Source organism: Corvus kubaryi, unplaced genomic scaffold (assembly GCF_017639235.1).
Source record: "Corvus kubaryi isolate FWS band 111438036 unplaced genomic scaffold, C.kubaryi_AGA036_p1.0 37397, whole genome shotgun sequence".
In the NCBI taxonomy this organism is placed as follows: domain Eukaryota; kingdom Metazoa; phylum Chordata; class Aves; order Passeriformes; family Corvidae; genus Corvus; species Corvus kubaryi.
The window spans coordinates 4,647,803-4,674,234 of record NW_024581136.1 but is presented as its reverse complement, the minus strand read 5'-3'; the positions used below and the strand labels follow the sequence as shown (position 1 = coordinate 4,674,234).

Here is a 26,432-nt window from a genome sequence, read left to right as displayed (position 1 = left end):
CACACTTTAGGAGCTGAATTTTTGTGTCTTTCTATGGCTCCTAGCAAAGCACTATTGAAATGCATTTTCCAATGATCACATGATGTACTGTAGCAGTGAATTAGTTTTGTCCAATGGTATTTTTTTACATATTGCATATTTCACAATTGTATATCACAATTCAAACTGAAGTAAATGAAGCATGACAGTGAATAGATCTAAAAGGGAAATGAGAAACTAGAAGAAATGCAGGGAAAGGGAATTAAAAAGTTATTAAAGAACTTGTAACCCCTGTTGGAAAATTAAATGCTAATGGTTCTGCAGCAAAAGGAATGCATAGCTTTTCCTTAACTGGGGTAGAGATATAAAATATCATTTTTCTTCCCGCCTGGATATTCTTACATTTCTGAAAAATGCTAGGAGCAGATGAACATGTCCCACAAAGATAGCAGAGCAGAAGGCAATTAAACACTTAATTGACTACTTTACATAACTGATTGCTTTTGAAGGGCTTCAGCATCCTTATTTTGATTCCATGAATTGGATACAGTAGTTCATAAATGTAAACCAAGGCTTGTGGTTTTCCTGGAGCCAAATACCTCTTTTTTTGGAATAGCTTGAGGTATGGATAATACTTCTCACCTTATACATTATAATTCTGAATTTAAAAACAGCACAGGAGCTTTATTCATATTAATATAACATAACCAATTTTATGATTATCTTAAATTACCTGGTATCTTTAACTGAAGAGATGGAGAAGTCTTGAGGAAAAATTAGGAAATCTTTTACGGTCACACTGATGCTAATGAAGTTTTCTTTGTACTTCTGCTACAGGACAAAGTATTATTAGACATTTGAATGGTTTTCTTATTCTCCATTACAAGAGGGATTTGCATTCAAAACAGATCTAAGAAAGTGGAGTCTTTATTTGCAGTTGTTTACTATTATTTTGGTTCATATCTCTGTGTGAATGCTGTAGCTTATTTGTTATTTCAGTGCTTCAGCCTTTTAATGCCTTGGTGTTGAGAAAATACAGTGCTGACTGCCTTTTAGTATTGTTCCTGAAAACCTGTCTGCCAGAGATATGGAAATAAATGAGGATTAATAATATTAGGAATGAAAATCTTTTGGACAAAAGACACTCAGTGGAGTAAACTGGATGAGGACCAGCTGGAGACTTGAACCTAAGTTCATCTTTTGTATTATTTTGGAGTAATGCAAGTTCATTAAAGTTTCAGGAAGTGGTAGTGACCCTTATCTCAGTGGAAAGGACACCCTGGAAAGGCTTCTCTGTGCTGTGGGAGGCAGGAAGCTGGGAGAGAGCCTTCCCAGGGAAAGGAAAGTTGGAACTCTGCTTGTTCTGTGTGACAGTTGAGTTAAGGAGTGGATAAGCGAAGGAGCCTCTGAGAGGAACTGATACCTGCCTAAAGTTAAACCAGCAGAGCTGATGATTCCAGCATTAAATTTAACTTCTGGCAAGGACCTCTGGTCTTGGCAGCCACCTTCCGTGTGTTACATGAGAGGCACCAGGGACTCCAGTAGAGATAGTGTGGTAGTTTGAGAGAAGACAAGGGTGATTCCAGCTTGGTTAATGCTGTGCTTCTATATCGGTAGCTACTTGAAATGTCTGCATGCCTTGGCAAAGGGTTGCTGTTGTCTTTTTTGTTTTTGCATCAGACAGATGCGTTTCACCGCTAAGTAGGAGTACAGTGAAATCCGTTTTAGGGTGTCGTTTTAGGGCTGGTAACAGTTTAAAGGAGGTGATCTTCTCAAAGGCAAATCTGAATGACAAAGATAATGATGAGATGGGGGGTTAATTCAAGAGTTGCACCGTGTTTTAACTTTGGAAGAGGAAAGCAACTGATCAAATGGATGTGGTTTTGTAGTGTTCAGGTCAGATATGCTGGGCTCAGTGTCTCTGCTCTCCTGGAATGGAAACCTAGCATATGGAACAATCCTTGGAACTCCTGCAGAGGTTTGTTACTTTGGATCAAATGTTACTAATCTTGAGGAATGTGTAAAAGAGTTCCTAGAGTTTGTAGAACTCAGAATTATTTGTTGGAAAGAAAGAAAAAAATGGCACTCAGGGTAAAGTTGCAGATCTCAAACAGAGTAATTAATTCAAACAAGTTGTGAGAATGATGCTTATTGTCCAATTGGCAAAAAATACAGCATGAGAAAGCAGAAAAACTATCACTTTGCCCTAGCTATGCACACAGATATTAAATAAAAATAAAAACCTAATGCATGCCACATAAAGGCTGTGTGCATAGGGGAGTGCAGCCTTGCTGCTGCAGCAGGATGAATCCTCAGCTGCAACAAAGAAGATAAGGGTCTGTGCGTGTGCCTGCACATGTGTGGGCACTGAGGGCGTTTGTTCCATTTTAAAAGATCTTTGTGCCCTCCCAGCCTTCAGACATCTGAGCACTGGGTGAGTCTCCTACCTTAATTAAGAATAATTTGACTGGCCATGTCACTGCTCCTGTTGCCACTGCAGTTCTGAGGCACTGAGTGAGGGCTTCTAACCTGTCAAGGTGCTGCTAGGATTGCCCCTGTATGGGGTAGTGGGCAGGGGGAGCTGCTGGTATTCCCCTGTGTGGGGCATCTGGGGAGCAGGCTCAGTCTGACAGCTCTCCTTCTGAGGTGGCAGCAGGGTGTGAAGCAAGCAGGTTCTTAGTTGGCAGGTTACAAGCATTTCTAAAACCTGTTTTTTACAAGCAAAAAATACATTTTGGATATTAGCATATGAATTTCTCTGTTGTCACCTTTTTGTAACTGTCTGCAAATTTAGGAATTTGCAGGGTTCTTCCTCTTATTGGTGTTTCATGCCACTTTGAAAGGGGAACTGCTACCTTGCTCCAAAAGGAGAGATGGCCCTGGCAGCACAAACCTGACATTGCGTGCACTGTGGCCCAAGTCTGCTACCGAGGGGCTATGTAAGAGATGGCTGTTCTGTGAATGACTTTTTTTATCTTGCAGACACACACACACATGAAGTAAGAGTGCAGCTGTTTTGGCTTTCGAATCAGGGAGGGTGGTGAGGAGAAAGGATGTAATGGTGTTTGAGACAAAGATAGATGTTCACTTGCAGCATTTTTTCTACAACTTCCTATTTCGATTTGCATTAGAGGTGGAGACTGGGTGTATTTATGGTTTAATGAGATGTTCTTGCCTTAATAGCAGAATGTTGTTCACAGGAAGAAATGAGTTATTGCTGGTTTTCTTCTTCTTTCTGTTCAGTTACTGTGGATACAGCATGTAACTTTTAGACCTACTTCCCCCTTGAACAGCATACGCAACTTCCAGTTGTGCTGAAGCTGCTGAAGGAAGGAGGTTAAAGGAGCACAGTTTTTAAAGAGATATTTGTTGGCTGCTTAATTCCTACGGATACAATGAGTTTTCGTGGGAGATTCAGAAGGGAGCCCAGTGAACTGCGGAGGAAGAGAAAGACCATTAGGAGAGTGAACCAAGGAGAAATTCACAGATTAAGCTGTGTGAGTATGCACCCTTCTTCCACTTCTTCTGAGAAATGGCTAAGAAATTGCAGGTCACTCTTAGGACTACACTTCGGAGAGAGTAGGATTTATTGCTCATTGTTTATGTAGGATTCACCAAGCCTCGTTCAGTCTGTGTTCAGGGATTGAGCACTGGAGAATGAGACTGAAGCACAGGAAGTTCAGGAGTTTACAGAACTCAGGCACATTAGGGAAACTTTTATAGCCTCACATTGTTGATCAGAAACATACTGATAGCAGGAGTGTGTGGTAGTCCCTCTGGCACCTTATAGCAAATGCCTGGTAGTTCCATGAAAATCCATAACGCTGCTTCTGGAGAGGAAAGTTCCTCTGTGCTATTTCAGAGTTCGTGATTTGTGATGGGCACCTCTCAAGGCCGGGAGAAGGAGAAAAACACTGGCCTTCTGCAGTGCAGGGAGCCACTGGAGAAAGCTCTAGAACCTTTGGTGGCAAGCTAGAGTGAGGTTCTGCCCCTTGGGCTACACAGCAGCTTTGCCACTGGTGGTTTTGGGCCAGGACTGAGGCTCCTGAAACTGCACTGTGGGGCCCTGAGAAGCTCACATCAACTGCGTTGTACCTAAACTTTCCTGACTGAAATTGAAACGCAGACAACAATAGGTAAAACGCTTAGAGTCTGCTGTTGAGGAGTCTTGGGCAAGTACTGATTTTCAGTGTATTCTCTTCACTGGAAAGACTACTTTAGCTCAGGAAACATTTAATGGCTTCTGCAAGAAGAAGAGACAGTGAATTTTTTTCCTCAAGGCAAGAGGTGTTTGATTTTCTTCCATAGTTTTGTTCATTCAGTTACTCTGTTTGCACGTGCATGCAGATAGCTCTTTTGAGGCATGTCCAGTGTAACAGAATCAGTGATAACCAAGAAGAGTATTCTCATTAGCTTTTTTAAATAGGAAGGAAAAGAACTTTGCAGTTGTAACACTTGGTCACCAGTTAAGATGGTTTGTGGTTCATCTAGTAGTGTTTGGGTTTTGCTTGTGACTAGGTGCCTTTTTGGATAGGTATTTTATATGGAAGTGGATCTTTTTGACAAGGCTACTTTATGGTGTAGTTTCTGCTGCCCTGAGCTATTGACATACAGTCAAAGATACCATGTTTGATCTTCATGGTCAAGGGTCTCAGGAATGAATGCTGGTGGTGCTGCTGAAAGCATCTAACCACAGCAGTTCACAAGGCTTTGGTAGGAGGTAGGCGCTGCTTTCTTCACTTATCCTCTTAAATCCTGGTGAGGAGGGATTTTTGTCATTATTGTACAAATCCTGTCTATACATTATTAGTGCTCATCTGAAGTTATTGCAGCCTTACAGGAAAGGATGGCTGGAAATAAAGCCCAAACGGTAACAGTAAGCCAGCAGCCTGCCTGCAGATAAAGAGGAATGTGTTTGGTCCCTTTTTCCTGTATCATCAGGTAACAGAAACTGAGCGTTCAATTTAGTGGTGCTGAAGAACCTTCGAATTTTACTGATTCTTAGAAAAAACAACAATGCATTGTAGTTTGACCTAAAACATAGAGCCCTTGTAACCCTGTGCCTGTAATTGGAAATAGGTAACAAGCCTGTTTCATCAGTGGCTTGTGGGTCACCCTGCGCTTCCCCTGACGTGGGTGGCCGCTGTATGTCAGCGATATAGCTCAGCTTTGCAGGAGAATCTGTGCTGATTTCTGTTCTTTTCAGACATAAGATAGACTAAGATAGGGTCACTGTGTCGTATTACTCTGTAGCTGTATTTCTCAGTAGTTTGTTTAGCCCTTAGGAAATGCAGGCACACTTGACTTTACTTTTGTGCCTTACAATCTGTGTCTTTCTGCCCAATATTTCATAATTGGAGCATGTTAAATCTTTGGCCTACAGGTACTTTTTGTTATCAACCAGCAGCCAATCTCTCCTTCATGCATCAGTCCTCTGCACCTCCACACAGATTTCAAAGTGGTGTCAGTTCCCACTGCAGCTGTAAAGGCTTTTGTGTGTGGGGACCTTACTCAGAGTGCATTTCTTCATATACTATTCTTAGATCTGTGTTTTCTGTAGATGGACTTGCATTATTTACTGGAAGCTCCCTTTTTTTTTTGTAAGACTAATTATTATCTGATTATCTTTAATTGATTGTAGGTTGATGATTGAGCTCAGTGTTTTTTTGCTCTCATTTACATCCTGCGTGTGTAAATGCCTTGATAGCCAGATAATTGACTGGGAGGGGAGTTGATGTCAAGGAAACAATTACAATTTTAACGTCATTGTGAGAGCAGAGTTTATAATGGCCATGTGTAAATGATGTTAATTTTACAGATAAAACCTCCGTGGAAATACTTAAAATCATGTATTCAGATATGTAGCATGAGAAATACCTATTACTTGTGAAGAGATAAGTAACCATAGTGCCAGTAGAGAAAGAGGGTTATTCACTGAGTAAAATGAAGCAGAACAGCATGCATGAGATTTACCCATGGGACAGTAACATATTAGCAAGTACTCTAGAAGTTAAATGATATCTTTGAAAAGTTTATTTAGAGCTAATGCAAACATTTTTGTTAGTTGTTTTTGCTTCAGGGCCTTCTGAAGTGGTTGAGCCCCTTTCAAAACAGTTGTTTGCTCAGTTGACATGTCTAGGTCTTCATACATCTAAGTCTTAGGTTTTAATTGAAAATGAACAATGGATGTTTGCCTCTGCACTGCGTTGCAACTTCATCAGACATGCAATAGTATCAAAGTCTTTAGCATCAGAGCATGATCTAATGAACAGATATTAGAGCTTTCCCTTCAGTCCTTGAAAAACAAACTCTTCTATGTACTCTAAAACCACAGTCTGCTGAAAAGAAATCTTTCATTTCAAAATAAATAAAACCGTTTTAAAGACAATCCTGTGCTGTGCACAGTGTGATGTAAAATCTAATCCCATTTTAGCAGCAAGTTTGTGCTGGATGAACCTGGTGGAGTAATGGGTGAGGGAGGAATGCCTGGCACAGCCTTCTTTTTGTACTTCCCCTGAACCTGTACACAGATAACCATGTGTAGATCCCCCTGTCTCCCTAATTCATCCAGTTTGCACAAACGGAGGGGACCGGTTTGCCTGTTGCTGTAACCACTTCTATTATTGTTGTGTAGATGCTATAGGTGTCAAGGCTGGGCTTCTACCTCTGCTAGGAGTGCTGTTTAAGGGCAAAAATTGGGAGCATCTTTTCTTCAAATATAGATTTTCCTGAGCCTACAATGACTTTATATGTGAAGTTATACACGTGTGTGTGTGTGTGCACATGTGCACAGACAGACTCAGAAGTGCTGTTTACATAAACTTTAAATAGGAAGCTGACAAGCTTTGGTCAAATCGACTGCATGCAGCTTGCAGGCTGGTTTTGTTATTGCTGTTTGGGGCAGTGGCTCTGCACGCCTGAGACTGTGCTAAAAGAAGTGGACAGGAAGAAACGCATGTTTCCAAAACAGCTGAACTAGACTCACTTCAGCATCCCCTCTACAGTGCACAGGGCAGGACAATGCCCTTCTCCTTCCCTGGAGTGAAGTAATCACTAACGAGGCAAGTGGCTGAGCAGAACACTCCAGCTCTGTTGGCAGCTCCTCTCTGCTCCATCCCTTCTGCCTCTGTTCCCGTCCCTTCTGCCCAGTCCTCTTCCACCACACCCTACCTGTCTGTTCAGATAGATGTCTGCATGAACAGGAGTGAATTGTGTCTTTGGCTTTTGCTTGCTTTCTTCATGAATAGGTTCTGTGTGATAGATTCAAAGAAAGCCTTTTGTTGCTAAAGCTGCACTTTTTTTCCAGGTTTAGGTCAGGTAAGGGGAGAGAAAGTGGCTGAGTTTTGCTAGGTTAGAGGTCTATGTAAATTATTTTAAAAAAACCCTTATGATGCTTAACAAAACTTGCTTGTTTTTCCCCTGAAGTGACCTATGGGCAAATATTTAGTCTAGGCTTCAGAAGTCCTTGCTATTTAGAAGGTGTTATTCTTGACATTTTGAAAAGCCAACCAATTAAATCCAAATTTAAAACTTAGCAGTTTCGTTTGAGGTCTTGTCAGTGGCTGACTTCAGTAGTTTTATGATTAAATGAATTTTTTAAATCTCCTTCCTAAGGAGAGTTTCAAGATACTGCATAAGCAGTGAGGACAAGTAAGTTGTTGCCTTCTTACCCTGAAGGTTTTTTGCAGATAGTACTGATAATTTTATCTACTGTCTAAAAGGACAGGTGCTAGTCCGTGAAGATGGACATGCCCATGCATTGCCATTGCAGAGTCAGAAGGCACTGCAGCAAGGCTGCAATGCCAGGTGAACAATCATGGTTGGGAAACAGGATTCAGGAAATGCATATGATTAAGTTGGGCGTAGCACGAAGCATCTCCTCTCCCTCCAGCTGGAGGCTTTGCTAGTCAACAGTCTTGTGTGGCTTCTACAGTTTAACCATGAGGGAGGTAGTTTTATTAGGGCTGGAACTTTCAAAATTCATAATGAAAGCAACGATAAATTCTGTCTTGAGAAACAAGAGCTATTAGAAAGTGTGGGTCACTCCCAGTTGCCTGAGAATAGTTCTCTGTGGTTGGAGCAGCCTGAGCCCTGGTTGCTCGTCAGTCGCCGTGCTGGAGCAGCTCCATGTGCCGCTGGAGGCTCCGAGGGCTCCAGCTGGACCACCAGTTGAAAGGAAAATTTTCTGAGATAGCTCATCCACATGAGAGGTGTTTCTATTTTTCAAATATTTAACATGCTGAATTCTCTGAATTCTCTTACAGTAATTTTTAAAGCTGGAAAATAATACAAAGCAGTTTTACATAGATTTAGATCTACAAAACAATGGTTATGTAAGCAATTGGGATTCATCCTATCCTAGCTGTATTTGCACAAAGTAAGTCTCATTTAGTCAAGCAGGTCACTTATTGGTGTCAATCAGAATTTTCTTTGAATAAGGAGGCTTTAAAGAATGAAAATTACTCCCAGCAGGATCTTCAACAGGTTTCCTTTCTTTTGCTGTGCTTGAGCTGATGGGTACTATAGCATTTTGGCAAGTAGTTTCTGAATCACTAGGAATTGGGGGTGGATTCTTTGTAATTCTTGGTGATTTTCTCTGTAGCAGAATCGTGTGGGAACTGGCAATCCCCTTAATGAAATTTATTGGCACGTTGGCTTCAGTGCTGACACTGAAGAGTATATTAGTTGAGCTGTGCAGCCCTGACTGGGTTCTTTCCAAGTGCAATTCTCCAAGGTTTACTGAAAGTCATGACAAATTAAACATTTTGGACCTGATGAGTGAATGTATTTTAAGATGGGACGGTTGTGTCAAAGAAAATTTTCTTTGTACCACTAATTTTAATAAATTTGTTGACTGTGGATCACATACTGAGCCAAAGGAAGCCTTTGTAATGTGGCCAGAGGGTTTGTTGACTGTAAATAGATGCAGAACAGGCCAAGCAGTCATAAAAAGGAGTAGATCTGAATCAAAAGGAGAGACCGTCTGCCTGCTGGTTCTGGCTGTGCTTCCATATCCATACCCTGGATACCTTTTGCAGACCTTGAACTGCCTGCTCTGTGCTTGAAATGCAAAACTTATTTTCCTTAAATGAAATCTGTAGCATGATGCAGAGTGTGTTGGGAGCAGAAAGGGGAGGCCTGTAGGGTGAGAATATTTTGAGTGGGTGATTCCTGTCACTCCCAGCTCAGCTGCTTGAGGGTGTTGGGGACACCTTTATCCTGGAGTGGCTGTGCTGTCTGTGCTCCCTGGATAAAAATGCTGCCATGGGACTCCCTGCCAGGAGCACACAGGATCTCAGGCTGCTCACCCATGATCTGGTGGGGGAAAAAGGTGCACCCAATGGAGATATCCTTCCCATGGAATTCACCCCAGGCACCAAACTGCTCTGCTGCCCTGTGGTGAATAGAGACATATGTTGGTCCTACAGAAATGCAAAAGTTGTGGTGAATCCATGAAACACAGATTGTTTTCTAGCTTCAGCTCCTTGAGTGTTCAGGCAGCTGCAAGTAGCACATCTCAGAGCTGCTGGGCATGCTGGATCTCTGGCATATCTGAGACAGGGCTAAATTCAGCCTTTATGCTACATCTTCTCCAAAAGTCGTGGACTCCTGGCTGTTCTTTAGCTTTAGTTTGGACAGGCTTGGCAAAGAAATATTCAATTGAAGTTGGCCTGCCCTGGTAGAATATAATTAGCTACATATATTAACCATATGAAAACATAGAAAGACATACATTATGTCAAAGATACAGTATGTAAGAGTGAAACGGAAAGGAAGACCAAAGGAGTGTGAGAAGCACTTCACATTGGTGTCATCCTAAAAAGCAGTTTAATTTGCTGTCATAAGTTTTGATAGGATTTTGTTTGGTAATAATATCATTATGAAGTCTAAAAAAACGAAGGAAGGTGATGCTATTGTTGTAGTAACAGTTAAAGTGGCTCTTTCTCTTTTAAGTGCCCATTTCAGTATTTTAGATGTATACTAGAATGAATTGTCATTTTTGACAAGCCATAGCTTGAATGAAATATAAAATCAGAATCTTGCTTGATCTTGACCAATCTGGCCATCACAATAGTTTTGATTCTCTTTATGAACATGGATCTTTGGGTCACAGATATAGGGTTAGGGTAACTGAAGTCCAGCAACTTAATTTCTTTCTGTTTATCTGTTTCCTTAATGTTTTTCTTCCTGGTGTGTGGAAGAGAAGAAATTATTTTTAACACCTCTATTAAATTCAATAGATTCTAAATATTCAGGATTTGGTGTTGAATAATATGACATTAAAGCATTAGAAAATCCTAGCAGTTAGTCTAGTTTATTTTTAGAATGGGGAAGTTCTTGGGATGACTGTTCAGAGGCTATTGGTCTCTGTTATATCATTTCCTCCTTCAGGGAGTGTTCACAGAAATACAGCTTTAGGAGGATGATATATAATTATGAAGAAAAGATGGGTACTAGCATCAGTGCACAATGTCTGTGCATCTGGAGGAAAGTCAAGTACCATATTTGATTCTGTAATATCATTTATTTGGATATTTTGGGTCATTACTACAGGGAAATATAATCCTTTTTCACCTAGACGAGAAGGTGATGGCAATGAAGCCATATATCACTGATGGAATCTGGCCAGTTTCACCCCTGTGAAAGTATATTATCCTCCTATGGTGTCGGCTCTGATTTAATACCACTTCAGTATTCCAAAAGAGTGTGGAAAGGCTGGCTCAACAACATGCAAAGCTACACAGCATTGTCAGGGTGTGAAGTAAATGGTACTGCTGAGAATGTTGTAGCAGGTGAGTCGGAGAGTGCCTTTTTACTAGATGTATTCACAACCATTTTAGCACAACTAAATTCATTACTCACTTGAGATGGAGAATATAAAAAGCATTACAGAAATCCAAGACAGCATAATTCGATTTTGGCACAGATTGCCAGGTTGGCCTGTTTCCAAAAAGAACAGACAAGTTAAATTGAGAAGAGGCAGTGCTGGGATTATTAAATTAGCTTTAAGTCAGCCCTACTCATTTACAGATCTCTACTAGTGCTTGCAGGGAGAAATTTGCTAATCCCAACATCACTGCTTCTGTCTGCTAGGGAGGAAAAAATGGAGCAGCCACCCCACACCAGTAGAGATAAGCTTCTAACTAACCAGCTGCCACTTCCCATCACAACTGCAATGCAAGCATTGCACTGCAGAGCTTTGCCAAGTCCAAAGTACTGGCTCTGCAAGGGATGGAGTCAGTGTCCACAGAGCAGTGTCTTATGGTCTGTAAGAACACGTAGAATTGATGAAGAGAGGCGTCACATTTATTATAGCATCATGCTTGATGCTGGCAAGGGACTAAATTATCTCTGTGGCCAGTGTATCGACAAGGATGGGCTATTACTTGCATCTCTGATTTATGGGAGCTTGCATAATAGAGTATTGCATTTTACACAGGATTTTGCTGTACTGACATGGAAGGAAGAATGTAATTTTTACTGCATGAGTAGAAAAACATCACCATAAATATTGAAGTGCTCCACTGAAAAATTTTGCAGCAGGTTTGATAATGTCATATCTACTTGCATTTAGTTCAGATGTGTAATCTTTCTCCAAAGACTTCTCTGTTAACATCTGTTAAAATGTTTCCATCAGATCATGCCCTTTGCAGCACTGAGAGCAAGAGAATTAGTGCTGTGGGAGCAGTGGTATTCATACGCTTGCTGTGTTCCTCTGCTTCGGGGTTTTCTCGAATTGTGTTCTTGTCTCATGTAAATGACCTTGCAGCTGCCAAGAAGGAGTTTTCCCCTGGAGTGTTTGAGCAGCTTTCAGGAGTGGGTTTCTGAGCATTACCAGTTTCTGAAGAGCAAAGAGAAGGCAATGTGACATAGCTTACCCTGCCTCAACTTGCACCCCAACATCTGCAGGATATTAATTTTGAAGGAGATGTAGCTGTGTTCACCCCAACCTTACAGGGATTTCCAGGGGGAAGAAGGAATACTTCTTCCTTCTGCCAGCCCCAGCAAAAAGGGTAGTTTCCACGGGTATAGAAAACCTGCAAATGCTACACATTTTTATGGGATTTCCCCATATTTCAAGAGAAGTCCCAAGATTTCTGGGGTTTCCCAGCTCTTCTCTAGTCTACAACTTCAATGGGAAGGTGACTACTTCTGTCATTTTTTTGCTTAATGGTTTTTTAGGAGATCTTGAAAACTGACATTCATGATGTTTCCAAGGAGCATCTGACCAAGATTAAGGTTGTGTTGACACTTTTCTTTTTTTTTTTGGAGAGTGGACATTTTATGATTTCAGTTGCATGTCTTACTAAGAGTTGAGATTGTTGCAGAATCATTAGCCTGACAGTATCAGCTCTGGGAAGGGAGAGTTATCAGTGTAGTCAATGTCACACATTTTATGCAGAAAATGTTCATGTTTTAGTGAAACCACTACACAGGAAAAAATGCCCGTGTGAAGCACTGGTGCATCATAAATGTCAGGGTACGTATTTTTTTCACTTTTACTATGAGTTTCCTTGTAAATGGTTGCTATAAGGTTTCCTACTGAAGGTAACAGTTGCACTACTACAAGTTTGCTTCCGGCTGAACTTGAACTGCGTGAACTTTGTTCAGGCCTTTTGGCATCGTTTCCAAAACCAGTGGTACAGCAGAGATGGTACACTCAGTAGGCACTGGTGTTTTCTCTTCATGGTTTTAACTCATTGAAATGTATGTTTATAGATGAATGTTTAATAAATAGATGCAATGACAGATTTAATGACAGGAAGTCTGAAACTCCTGTCAAGATGATACTGCAGGGACTTAACACAGTTTGGAAGGGAATGAGAGCAAGCTGTGTATGGTGACGTGGCCAAGTTGGCCCTGTTAAGTTCCTGTGGGGAACTGCTGTCGGCAAACAACAGAGAGAAACCTTACTGAGGGATATGGCTGAGACTCAGCCCAAGAGCTTCTTGAGCAGGACTGGATCATTGTGTGTCAACTGGGGCAGGCCAGGGCCAAGTACCAGCTTGGGGCAGCTTAAGGTGCTGTGGCTGGGTTAATATGAAGTGTCATGTCCTAGTAGGACTCCTTGTCTTAACTGGACATCACAAAACCAGAATCCAGTCCTGTCACAGAATCTACATCAAACATTAAAGTAGTTTTCTTCGATTTGTTACTGTTACGTGTTGAGCTTGCCTGTCTTTTACAATTCTTTAATGTCTCAGCATCAGTAGATAGTGCTTGTGGTCTGTGAATGTTAAATACTAATGATTTTTAAAAGGTTATTAACTCATAAGTGTGCAAAAGGGACTGTGAGAGTTAATAGACTGAGAACTGCTGAAGAAGCAGTTCTAACTTTTTTAATTGTGTCGCCATGCTTTGGTGGAGCTTTGATTCTTTAAGCAGGGAGTTGGAGTAGGTGACCTGCAGAGGTCCTGAGTTGTTCTGTGATTCTTGCATCAGCTGTTCAGCAATTGAATAACTTTCTAGGAACATGTGTATTCATGTGTTTTAATCTAATTCGTGTGGCTGTGTTGCTGATGCTAATTAAACTTTTCATAGATGCATTTGATGCCAAGGTGAGTCTTGGACTCAATATAGAAGGGAAACAATGTTCACAAGAAATCTTGAGATGACTGTGATTACTAAAAAAAAACCAAGAACTTTCTAGGACAAAGTCAAAAGGGAGAGGGACTATTACATTTGAATCATTATATGTATAATGGACCATACATGAATGAGGTAAGTAAAATCATATATGATGGACATTCTCATTGGAGAAATTTGTTTTATGGAGATCTCAAAGCTTTCTTTTTTCAATACACCTTGGTTTTGATTAAGGGAAGATGGAGGGAAACTTTATAGTCCTGGATAGCTCAATGAAAGAACAGTGGGTAAAATACAATCTTGTCTAATGTCCACTTTTGCACCAGACTGAGAGAGTAAATGTTTCTGCATTTGCTTTCCACTAGTGCCCTTTTTCTCTTTCATCACATTCTTTTCCATCCCTTCTGGCAGTTCTTGCCCTTTCTCATTCACTCTTCCTGATGCTTACATCTTTGAATTGAGTAAATGTTCTCACTCTAGTACATGACTGTTCATTTGTTTAATGTATTCTAGCATGTCAGGCAGGCTTCTCTTTTTCTATTTTTGGGTTGTATTTCAGGACAATGTGACTTTACTTTTTCCTGTGGTGGTTTCTTACTTTACTGCTGTTTCAGGCAATAGTAGTACTGCTGTGATGATACTAGTCCTGCTTTCTGACAAGAGAAACCATGGAGATGGATGCCAGTTTATCCCAGGAGACTAATCTTGGGTTATTGCCAAGTAAAACAATATGGTGGCTTTCACAAACTGCCAGCAGTTCAAAAGGCGGGGACTGTGTAAAACAGTGAAGAAATAAGTAGGTTTCTTATTCTGAAACATATTAGCTCAAAGTCCTATCTATGTTCCGTTCAAACTGTATCCATCAATTTTCTTGATGTATTTATGGAGAAAGAGAGAATTCCAGGTAAATTAAGCTGGTGGTTTTGGTCTCTGTAATAAGCTGACCGATTGCTCTGGAGTTGTGAGATGGAGAGTGGCTGTTGCAAGTGGCCCAGCTTCCTCACTTCACTCTAGTGCACAAGTTCAGATGCAACAAGCTGAACAGAATGGAATGAGGGGAGAAGTTATTCATGCTTTGGTGTATAAAGGCAAAAAAGCAACAGATGTCAGTTTATGAAGGGGGAGGAAAGCAAATTTGTGTGTAGAGAGATCACCTGATCTTTTCTTTTTTTTCCACAGCAGGAAAAACCCAAACTCTTGGAGCCTTTGGATTATGAGGCTGTTATCACAGAGATCGAAAAAAATATTGGGGACAGCCAGTTTAAAGATCTGATATTGTTCCCTGATGATGACTTTTCAGTAAGTACAAGGCAAATATGTGTTATTCCTTTTCTTAGGTTTGTTCTCCTCTTTGATTTAATCTCCATTGCTAGAGGGAGAGCCACAAGTTGTCCCAGGGCTCTCTAAGATTTTCTTAACTCATGCAAAATGCCATACTTCCCTCTCACCAAATGCACTTGGCTTTTGGGTTGTTTTTTTTCCTCTGACATTTATATATGCATGACTTTACTGCTCAGGGTTAGATAAAGCTTGAAGCCCTGGTTGTTCCCAGATACATTTCAGGAACTCACTAAACGTTATTCTATAATGTATACTTCTCTGTTTTTCAGCACAGTGGTTGTTTGGCCAGTCCTAGAATCTCTCCCTACTATTATAGTCTGATTTAGTCCAATTTAATCTGTAACTTCTGATCCTGTTCTGTTTGATGTATTTGGCCACTAGATAGAGTCTCTGGTGCTGAGGAAAGCTCTCATGGTGGGACACTGAGAGGCAGTGGATCCCTGACCCCACAGCCATGGAGCTGCCTGACCTCATCCTGGGTCCCCCACTGCTTGTCCTGGCAAACTGCAAAGACATGGAGAGCCTGGAGGCCCAGGGCAGCTCTCCAGTGCCAGTGCTGGGGTGGTCAGCAGGGTGGCTGGGGAGCTGTGTTACCAGGCAAGTGCACGGGCAGATTGCCTGCATTGAACAGCAACTTCTGCAAAATCACCCCAACTTTGTAAAACATTTAGGTTTTGATGAATAGGCATTTTCTAATGGAAAGACATTTCAATTTGTGACCAATTGTAACTGCTCTGTGAGGGCCCTTCCCATCAGCTCATGGCACTGCTCCTGTCCTAGGAGGGCAGCTTAATCTAATCGACTGCTTTGTTTTACTAAATGGTTCTATTTCCTTGGTGGCATTAACTGAGTTAATGTGCTCATGGGATTGAAAGAAGCTAAACAGAATAGATTTCCTCATTATTTTTAATTCCTTTATCCATTTTGCACGTTTGTCAATTTATGAAATTAGCATTACAAAGCTGGATAGACATACTGCGTGCTGTATGTACAAGGCTCTTGAGCCCTTTGATTTAGAGTAACTGAGATCAAGTCCATGGAGCAAACCTTCTCAGTGAAAGAAGAATCTTGTTCTACTGCTAAAGACCTCTGTCTGTCAAGCATGTTTTCATATCCTTATTTTCATTTATTTTGAGCAGTTGTTGCTTGGATTTTAGTAGCTACTTCTGTTTTGTTTCCTCTGTGTTATGCTTTGCACCTATTTGGCATAATCTATCTAAATTCAAAAAATAATAACAAAAAAGAGATTAAGACAGATGAGAGAGGTACTTGCATGGTGGAGATGGTCTGTACTCACAGAAGAGCAAAGGCAGTGGTAGATAGGGTCCATATCCTTGCAATAAACCTCTCTTATCTTTGTTATCTCCTGTTGAAGTCAATGTCAGTTGCAAGAGCCTATGTCACCAGACAGGACTGCAGAGCTTCTGTACCAGGCAGGTGTTCCAGTTGCAGAATATCTATTTCTAGTCCTGCTCTCTCCTGCTGAAATATCACCTGTGCACAAAAGTCTGGGTCAGACATTTGAGTAGAAAGAGGTCCACGTCTGACTGAATTAGGAGGTGCCCAGGCTGACTCTGAGTGGGATTTAATATGATAATGCCCAAGGAAATGGTGGCTGGCCCTGTTTAACTCCTAATGATTACACTTGCTGCAGACTTCATGTCTCAGTGTTGACACAGCCCCAGCTTAGGCCTGTGGGTGAGCACATCCTATAGGCAAAAGTCTCTTCAGAGTGAAACCCCAACCAAAAGAGTTAGCTGAGGCAGTGGACAGAGGAGAAAATTCTGCTTTTAATAATGATTTCCAATTTTTGGATTTGTCGTTCACCACATGCATCAGATATGGGTGAATTATTGTCACTGTTGTTTCATCTCAGAATTGCTTCTCTTTTTACTTGCATTCAAAGAGAATGCTGTTATTCTCACAAGACTTCTGTTGGTCATTTCTAACATCTTATTTGAAGTCTGTGGAACAGCAGAGAATTCTTTATATCAGAGTCTGGTAGACTGTATTCCTCCATTCCCCTGCATCTCCGCAGAAGAGTACAAGGTGTATACATTACAGATGCCTTCTCTGGTTTTATTCCAGCTGGGGAAAAGATACTTCACTTCTTTTGTAACCATGCTTAATAATCCCTTAAAAAAATAAAAAATAATCGATTCACATCAGTTCCACTTCTTGTTTTCCTAGCAATTCCTTCCTTATAACTCATTTGCCTGCCCAAAGTCCATTTTCCATTTCAGAAAAAGCATGTCAGCTCAGCTTCAAGTTTCACCTGTTCCTGGATCCCTTCTGTTGCTGTGCTGTGAAATAATGGCCAGTGGAAATTTCTGCAGCAATGCATCAGAGCAGAGCTTACACTGTACTTCTTGGTGGTAGTAAGAGGGAGTTGATTGCCTTCCTGTTGTACTTATAAAAAGGCAAGCTTGGTGATGATCCTGGTAGTTTTGCATCCTCACCATTGGGTTGCTTTGCTTCCTTTACCTTCTGCTCCCCAAACCTGGCCACACTCCCCTTAACAACTGGAACTGCTGCTGTCTGGGATTCCTATTTCTCACTTTTCTGCTATGTGTTTGCCAGAAAGGAGGCCATGAAGGAAGTGTTATACCTTCCTTCAAGTTGGTCTCACTCCCACCTTTAACCTTTGACATCTTATTGTTGCCTGGATTTGTTGTCATACATCTGTATTTCTGCTCCTAGGCACTGTCATATATCCAAACAAAATACTTGCTGTATCCTTTCATAAGTAATTTTTTATATTTTCTTCCATCCTTTGGAAATTCACTGAATGCCCAGCAGCATCTTTTCAAATCTCTCCAGGATCTGAAGTCTTGCTTAAAATCACAGCTGCTCTTCCTTAGTGGCAACAGGCTCAGCACTCCTTTGCTAATAGCTTTGCTTGTTTGCAGGTTTAGTAACTAAGTGTATGTTAATGGTATGTTGATAAATATAAGTTAATTGTTTTAAAAAGGTAGATGAAAGTATTTAATGGTCACTTAAATTTGTATACTATAAAAGCATGTTAAACTCCCTGGGTTGTGAAAATTTGTTCCTCCTTCTCATGTATGACTTTCCTAAATCTGTTTGAAAAGTGGAACTCAGACTTTTTAAAACTATTTGTATAAGTATGGCTGAATGCCTGGTTTTCAACCTGCAATAGAAGCAATAATTCATTGCCTAAATTCAGGACAGGTGTAAGATGGCAAAACTTGCTTGTATAATGCAAAACCTGTTGAAGGGTCAGTCTGATGTGCTCCTGACTCTTTGAGCTTCTGAAAGCCCACCTGGGAGCCCTATTCCCTCCCAAGTATTGCAGAGGCCTTAGAAGAAAAGGAGCTGTGCAATCGCTGTACTTGCCATCACTGCAGGCGTGATTGTTTCCAAGCTTCTTTTTTTTAGCTCTGAACAAAAGCCAAAATCTCCCTATTTTTCAGGTTGTGAAACCTCTGCTTTCTAGATGCTGTGCAGGGACAAAAGTTGTTCATCTGGATACAGAAGTTCATAACAGAACCAGATGCATCCGTAAGGGGAGGGAGCAAGAGTCATCAAGGACACTGCCTCTTCACATGAAACATGTGTGCTATAGGGGCAGCTGGAAGTGCAGGCCTTGGAGCCTCCTTGGAAAAACCCCTGAAAAACCCCTTGGAAACCTGACTGTTATTTCTAAGATCAGAAGAGTTACGGTGGTGAGATCATGAGTTATGTCAAATAGCACATGACTTAGCTCCCACTTTCCCATGTGACAAGGAGTATCTGCTCATTCTTAGAGGAGCAGAAATTGAGTCCATTTCTCTCATGACTAATGGTGTTATGGGTATCCTTGACGTGCACATTTGCATGGGCTGGCAGGAGCAGGACAGTGAGAGGTATCTGGACTCCTAGGGGTGCATTCCAACTGTTTAATGCAGTCAGCAAAGCATAGCCTCTCACACTGAATGTGATTCAGGGAGTGATGGGGCAAAATCTGTCCTTTAAATGTGCTCTGTTCCTGCTTTCCTTTCTCTTTGCAGCCTGCACAGGTGGTGAGATCTGTGCTGGGACCGCAGCCTGTCAGGGAGCTCTGTACCACAGCAGCCTCTGCACCATGGTATTTGTACAGCATAGTCGCATCTTAGCCTGCTTTTTAATTTGATGGACTAACTCATTGCAGGTTTTGGTAACATTAAGTAAATCTGTTTACTTGGATGAAAGTGGGGCTGAGCAGCTTTTCTTTAGAGAGCTTGAACATAAGCATTACCAGGGAGGAACATGTCAGCCCGTGTGTGGTTAGGTCTCTCCGAAGGGCGGCCTTTGCAGGAAGTAAATATCATCATTGTTGATGAATCCCTCTAAAGATTTAACCACTGCTAACGTGCTTTCAGACTAAAAGCTATTCAGAATGGATTCAGACTGAAAATGTTTGAAATGGCTAATGGAGTTTGAACTCCATTTTCAAATGCTAAATTCACCATGTCACTGGGAAGTAGTCACTGCCTGAAAACATTACTCCTAATCAGTGTTTGAAAAGGAGCAGTATTAACTTCCATGCTTCATTGTAGAAGGTGAATGTGGCAAGAGAAGGTGCTTAGGGAAATTGCACCTTGTAACTCATCCAACACCTGGGGCCAACAGCTTATGCAAATAAGACAGCCTGGCAGTGCCAGAAATCATGGCTAGATATAGGATATTTATATAAAATAAATTAAAAATAATTCAGAAGAATTACAGACTTGAATGCTTTAGGCTGATACCTGCATTATTTGATTACCACAGTTTGCATGCACAAATGAGAGGGTAATTGGCCTTTGGCTTGAACAGACAAGTGCCATGATTGCCTAAACATTAGAAATTAGGCTGAATTCACAGCACATTTATACATACTGAATTCTCGAAATAAAATCTTTGATTTTTTGGGTGACTGACTCAGAAGCACGTTCTGTTGTTGAAATTTAGTTCTTTTCTGAATAAAGCAGTTTTGGTGAATAATACCGTTCCTGATCAGCCTGTAGGAGCATTTAACTTTGAAAGTAATTGACTATGAACAGGAAGTGCCTTTGTGGCCAAGCTTTTGCAGCTAAGTGGTTAAACATGACTAGTTCTCAGAAGGGAAGTGCTTTGTAGTTTTTAAGACAAGTTTAAATATAACAATATATAACATTTTCCATGTCCCAATTCTTTGTAAATAAACCTGTGGTATTCTTTGTCAAAGTCTAGAAAGGCAGCAAGCCCAGTGTCACCCGATTTCTCAGGTTTGCAGGGCTCTGTTTCTTTCTTTCAAGTGCGGCTGGGAAGGGCACCACAGGCAGAACAGTGGGCTTGGGTTACCTGTCTTGTTCAGCTACAGTATTTTTATCAGGCTGTGTAAGGAGAGGGAGGCACAATGGCCCCACTAAGGTAGATGTTGCCTGTCTCAGTCAGTGTGTTCATGTCAGTTGACAAGTGTTGTATTAGGTAAAAAGAAATTACTTGCTATATGTCCTACCTATAAAAAAATACTGGAAACTACTTTCTGTGCAATACATGGAGCAGGCAGGTTTTGCTGTGGGCAAGGAGAACAGGCTGTTGCTCTCTCTGAAGCTTATTCACCATCGTGACAGGGTCAGTGTGAGGTACAGAGTACATTTCATCTCCTCTCCTGTGGCCTCCCACTCTGCCTCAGTCTGGGAAGAGGAGCAGATCTTCAGCAGTGCTGTGTGTGCTGGGAGGAGGGTGCTTCATGGCTGCAGGGCCCAGCCCTGGGAAGAGCTCAATATCATGGGCCACAGGGGCACCCCAGGCTTTTCAGCTGTGCTCAGGGATTGCATCTTGTCATGACTGCTGAAAAAACATTACTGCTTCAAATGTCACGTATGTGTGAAGTAAAAGCAATGAGGTGCATTCCAGAGACTGTGGGTACTGCTGGGAAGTCCCTAAGCAACCAAGAATTCAGACATCTCTTACTAAACATAGCCTGAAAATTCATACTTCTCCATCTTCTGTCTCTTTTACTCATAGACTCAATGATTGTGTAAAGCACTTCATGCAGGCATTGATAACACAGCTGAGTAGAGCCCAGGAACCCACATTTAGGAAACTGTGCTCAGTTTATCAGAACAATGGGATTTTTTTTCACTTTCTGGTGTCTATGACACCCCCATCATTTTTTTTGTGAGAGCCAGGGTTTAATCATATTGTATCCTGAGCTCTCCAGCTGAAACAGAAAAAGTTCGGGGGATCCCATGATGTTTCTGCCTGAGTGATACATGTCTTTCTTTCATAGCTACTCATGTGGAAAGTAATGGGGGAAAATCAAAGTGGTTCATGTAAACTCTAAGGAAAAATGCAGTCCATTATATCCAGGCACTCATAATGTAGAGTTTGGGTGCTTCAATTTACAGAGAAAAAACATCACCTTTTAGTCTGAGGGTGAGGATATGGAAGACAGCCTCCAGGGATGCAGTAGATACTGCAAGCTGCTTCATGGTATTAGTACGTAGTGATTCGTCATATTAAAGAGTTGTGTGCCACAGGCCTTCCTCTGGAAATCATGGGTCTTTTTGTAATGGAAGAGAAAATGGGTTTGGGAGGCCAGATTTGTCCGGGTTTCAGTCCTTTGCTGTCTTGAGTGAAGAGTTACTCCATTGTAACTGAGAGCATAATCTAGGCTGCTGGGTGTTGATTTTGGTTGTTTTCTCCTCTTATGGCAGAGAAAATGAGTGGGACAGATATATAGGTTAATTGAAAATACCCCAAAGCTTCCTCTTGTGAGCCTTTTGTGAAGCGGCTGCCTTGGCCAACCTCAGCACAGGGGCCCTGAGTCACACAGGCACTGCTGGTGGCCCTCGCCTCTTGTTGGCCCACTGGGAACTAAGGGAAGCTTGGCTCCTTGTGGAGAACTTCAGGAGATCCACTTTTCTCTGTGGTTTCCTGCTCTGGGGCCTGACAAGACAGCTCAGCCAGCAGCTGCTTTCAGAAAAAGGGCTTAATTTGTGCAGGCTGTGGAGGCTGGAAGAGACTTCAGGCAGTGGCAGGAGTCCCTTGTCGGCCCTGTCCTGCTGCCTGTGCCCACAGGTGGGAATGTCCCTCTGAGAAGCTGCTGCCTGGTTCTCCTTGCTTTCCGGCCACCGAGCTGTCCTGTGGCACTCCCTTTTGCAGCTTCCTGGCGGGACTCTACTCCTCTCTTCTCCTTTCAAAAGAGGCAAAGCTTTTAGTTCTGTCTCCACATTCCTTGCCAGAAAAGCATGAGGTGGAGAAAGGAAGTGGAGGAAGAAAGTAGCACTCTTGGATTTGGCATATATTTCTGGGAGAGGATGTAAGGAAGACTTGACTTTTTTTTTTATCAGAAACCTCAGAGACTGAAGGAACTTTGCTTGGAACAGCTTTATTCCCAGAAATCTACTCGAGCACTGTTCTTGCTTGCTAATTAATGCCTTAGCTGATAGTATTGAATAGTGTGTGTGGGCAGGAGCTGGGCTGCAGTTGTTGGTATGCATGTGTGTTGGCTGCATGACAAGCTGAAAAATGCAAGCCATGATAACAAGGTTCTTAACCTCTTCCTGAGACAAAACTGCTGTTCTGTTTGCCTTTGACTAAATTGCACATTTTTTGTTTATTGCCAGATAGACACAATTTCACTGGAAATCAGGACACTGTATCCTTCTGTACCTGAAGATGCAGAACAAAAAGCAGAAAATTTATTTGTTAGAGAGGTGAGTATCTAATATTAAATGAAACCAAGAGTTTGGGGGAGGCTTGCTATGTTTATAATGAACATCTTTTTTCTTTTAATATGTTTTAGGTGATTTGAATCAGGTTTGAATTTTGAAGGCCAGTAGGAGGGGGGAGGGTTAGCAGCATGTCTGCAGTTGCCTATTGTGAGATGTTTGTATCTAGAAAAATTGTAAATGCACTGAATCAGCCTGTCATTGTACTGTTTTCCAGCTGCATTCCCTGTCACCACTAGTCCACTGATATTGATGTTGGTATTTTTACATCACTGCTAATGATTGGTGATCTGCATGTGCTTTGCCTTTGAAAATATTGATATCTTTCCAAAAATAGATAACCAATTGGCACTGGTTTAGACTCTCAGGTGTTATTACAAGGTATGTATCTCATTTGGAGCTGTATATATGAGGAATAGGTGCACTGTGTGAAGGGTGCATAGGGGTTTATATTTATTTTAAGTATTTAGAGTCTGTTTTACCTTCATAATAGAAAGTTCAACAAAATTCTTCCATGACAGTTAGAGGCCCACCAGGAGTTTGCTCTACCTTTAAAAAACCCCTATGGTTGTATTGTTTCCATACCTGATCTCAGATTGTAGGAGAAGATTTCTCATCCTGCTACCTCAGGAATATTTTGTGTTATCACTGGTTTTATCACTTTGAAGGACTTTAAAGGAGTTGATTGCACTGTTCAAAGGAATCTACTTTAGATGGCTCCCTGAACCTTCCCATCTTTCATTATAGATGTGAAATATATCTCACTATTTGCATTAACAAAACAGGTTTATGAAACCAAATTTTCAGTCAACTTCTAGAAGGAGTTTAATTCCGAGCACTGATAATTGGCCCATAATGTGATGGTTCTTGGCCTTTTTTTCACCGGTTGGGATTTTTCATGCTGCACTTCCTGGTCTGAAAAAGTATTTCATATGCACTATAACTGCAAGAGGAAACTGTGGAGGAAAAGTCAGTTGCAGACAAACACAGAAATTAGAAATCATGAAATCCAAAATTAGGCAGAAATGTAGCTGTTGAATTGTATGCAATGTGACATTTTACAGGCTGGCCCTATTTCTTTTCAGCAGGTCTAAAAAGAGCAATAATAATTTACTGCCAGCTCAGATTGTCTGAACTTTGCCATCTTTGCTAATCTGGCAGCAGTGTTAAAAGATAACAGCTTGTGGAGTTATCTACCTTCCCAGAAGTCTCACTGCCTTTCAGCACTTTGGGGTCTGCTTTTTATTTTAAAGTTCCACAAGTTGCAAGGCCAGCACTGTGCTTATGGCTTTACAGAGAAAGTGGTGGGTCTAAAAATGGAACACGGTGCACAGTTCCTGGGAATCGTTACAGCTGAGCACGCCAAGGGGATGCTAACAGCCACCTTGTAAAACACATACTGAGTACATCTATTAGCTTTCTCTGCAGTACCAGTGAGCCAAGAGGAGGGGGAGAGAGGAGCAAAGCAGTGGAAAAAACCGGTATTACTAAGCCTGTGCATGGAATAGTAGCAGGGTAAAGACCCTGTTTTAAAGTAGTAATGCATGTGTTCCAATTTGCCACAAAGCCAAAAACTGTGTGTGTGTGTATATATACATATATATATATATATATATACACACACATAGATATATATACACACATACATATATATACACACACAATAAATTAAACCCCATGGAGAGGATGGTTTCTAGTCCAAAATTAGGTGAAACTGAGCATGGGGTTCTGTGAAGATCTGTGATTGTAGTCCCCTGCAGCAATTGCAGAGATGTGTACTGCCCTAGCAGTATACATCTCTGTTGTGTTCCAGGTAGGTGTAGGTCACTTCTGGATAGATGTGCAGGAGTGGGATTGGTGACCTTCACTTCTCTCTTGGAACTGTGGAAAAGCCAACACTTCACTTGCTGAAGGAGTCTTTCTTCAAATATAGCATGATGTTTTGAACTGTATGAACAGTGAAGGTGTCCACCTTGTGCACACTTGACTGACTGTTGGTCACCTGGACTTATGGCAAGCCAGGATCAAATGCCTAATTCCTGATGAGACTCTGGGGAATGTACAGCTCATCCTGCTGAAGCCATTTTGGTATCAGCTGTCTCTGACTGTTCACTATCTCAGTACTTTAGCAAGGTGAGACAAAGACATGGAGCAAGTTGTTGAACTTCAAAAGAAGGGTCTGATCTTGGAGGTGAAACTAATTTCCTCCATGTGATGCAGTGTGAGGACATGGTACTGAAACCGTTTCAAGACCTCAGATCCATTATCTCTTGTCTGATTCTTCTGGCTGCTTGGTGGTGTTCAGATGGTCTTGTCTACAAGATGAGGTCATTTGTAAAGGATTGTCAGAAATCTGTGATAATCCCTTAAAATCCTGGCTGTTTCTTCCTGGCTTTCCCTCTGGTGACTATAGGAAAGCTTTTCTTCCACCTCGAGCTCTTTCATTGCTATAGCCCTTCAAGGATGAGGGGATTTTTTTCCCCAGCCCTTACCAAAATCCATACAAAGGCAGCCTGGGGACTTGATCAAGTTTCCCTTCCTCAAGCAACCATTAAACAGTACTTAGAGGCACACCAGGAGGACTCAGTTGCCTGGACAATATTGGTTTATGGATCCAAAAGAGCTGACAAGCCAGATGAAGAACGATGAGGTTGATGTTGCTGAGAAATGCTTTCAGTATCGATGGCATTTGATGTGGTCCACCTGTAGTGGAAGGTTTGTGCCTCTATTCGTCCATTCAGTTCTCGTAATACTGCTTTGTATTCCTCAGGAATGCAAAACTTTCCCTGTTCGTGATATTGAAATGTTAGGGTAGTGGGTGAGGCAGAAGAATTGCCTTTAAAAAAGATGTCTGACCATCTGTGTTTTTCTGAAACTGTAAAATGAAAATCTAAAACAAAATAAAACTAAGGTGACAAATAAATAAATAGTCCCTTAAAAAGTATTTTTTGCCTGCAAAGAGAATAGATCATTTACATTTTATGATTAATACCTGAGTCTCTTTATTAATTTATACCTAAGTATTAGCTATATTTTAAAGTTAATACTTTGTGAATTGGTTATTCCTATACCTGTAGTTGTATTAGGATGTTTTCCTTATGGATTTTTCCACTTTAACTTTTCTTAGGCAGGATCAGCCTGAGGAACTAAATTAGTTAGAAAGGAGAAGTTTCCAGGAACTTTTAAAGCCAGAATAAAATTGTCTTCAGTGGTTTGTTGTTTTAAGTATTCCTGACTTCCTTTATCGTGCTGTTTCCTTCCAAATTCTGAATTTTCTCTCTCCTCACAGGGTCTGCTGCATGTCTGCTGCATTTATGCCAGTCAGCATTGTCCTCATGGTCCATAATTTTGGCAAATAGAAACATTCACTTCATAAGACATGAAATAAAATTCTTCCTTTTAGACAGTAAAAACATTCCTAATATCACCTTTCCTAAGTCTGTATCCTGAATTTTCAGAACAAATGGGAATTCTTGGGATTTTCCCCACATTTCATTTGAAAATACAAGGGGATAGTGCACTTGCTATTCAAAGTTATATTTCATTTGAGGAACTTAAACTATCTAATTGCAACATATTTCATCAACATAATTTATTGGTTTGCATCGAGTCAGTATTTTCAGGAAGAATGCAGGTATGTGCACACAAATAAATGCTGTTTGTGTGTGTGTAGGAATTATCTGTAGGAAGTAAATCCTAGGTAGATGTGAAAAAAATGCAGAACATAAATAAATATTAGCTGTCAGCTCTCCTTTATGAAATGAGTTTAAGCCAGATGATCCTTCCAAAAAAAAAAAAAAAAAAGGTAAAAAGATGCTACCTGGATAAGTTTTTTGGAAATGT

General features: G+C 41.1%; 1 protein-coding gene across 16 annotated transcripts in view; it reads left to right on the top strand.

The window, feature by feature from the left end:
• The window catches only part of DOCK10 (dedicator of cytokinesis 10), a 120,921-nt gene that overhangs the window by 16,567 nt on the left and 77,922 nt on the right, over positions 1-26,432 (top strand). For 12 of the 16 annotated variants that reach the window (XM_042042007.1, XM_042042014.1, XM_042042009.1 and 9 more), the window contains exons 2-3: positions 14,746-14,865; positions 22,485-22,574. In XM_042042007.1, coding sequence (XP_041897941.1) covers positions 14,746-14,865; positions 22,485-22,574 — 210 coding nt within the window. Of the gene's footprint in view, positions 1-3,193; positions 3,477-14,745; positions 14,866-22,484; positions 22,575-26,432 lie in introns of those variants that run through there. The other 4 variants (XM_042042018.1, XM_042042017.1, XM_042042022.1 and 1 more) reach the window with 4 other exon arrangements.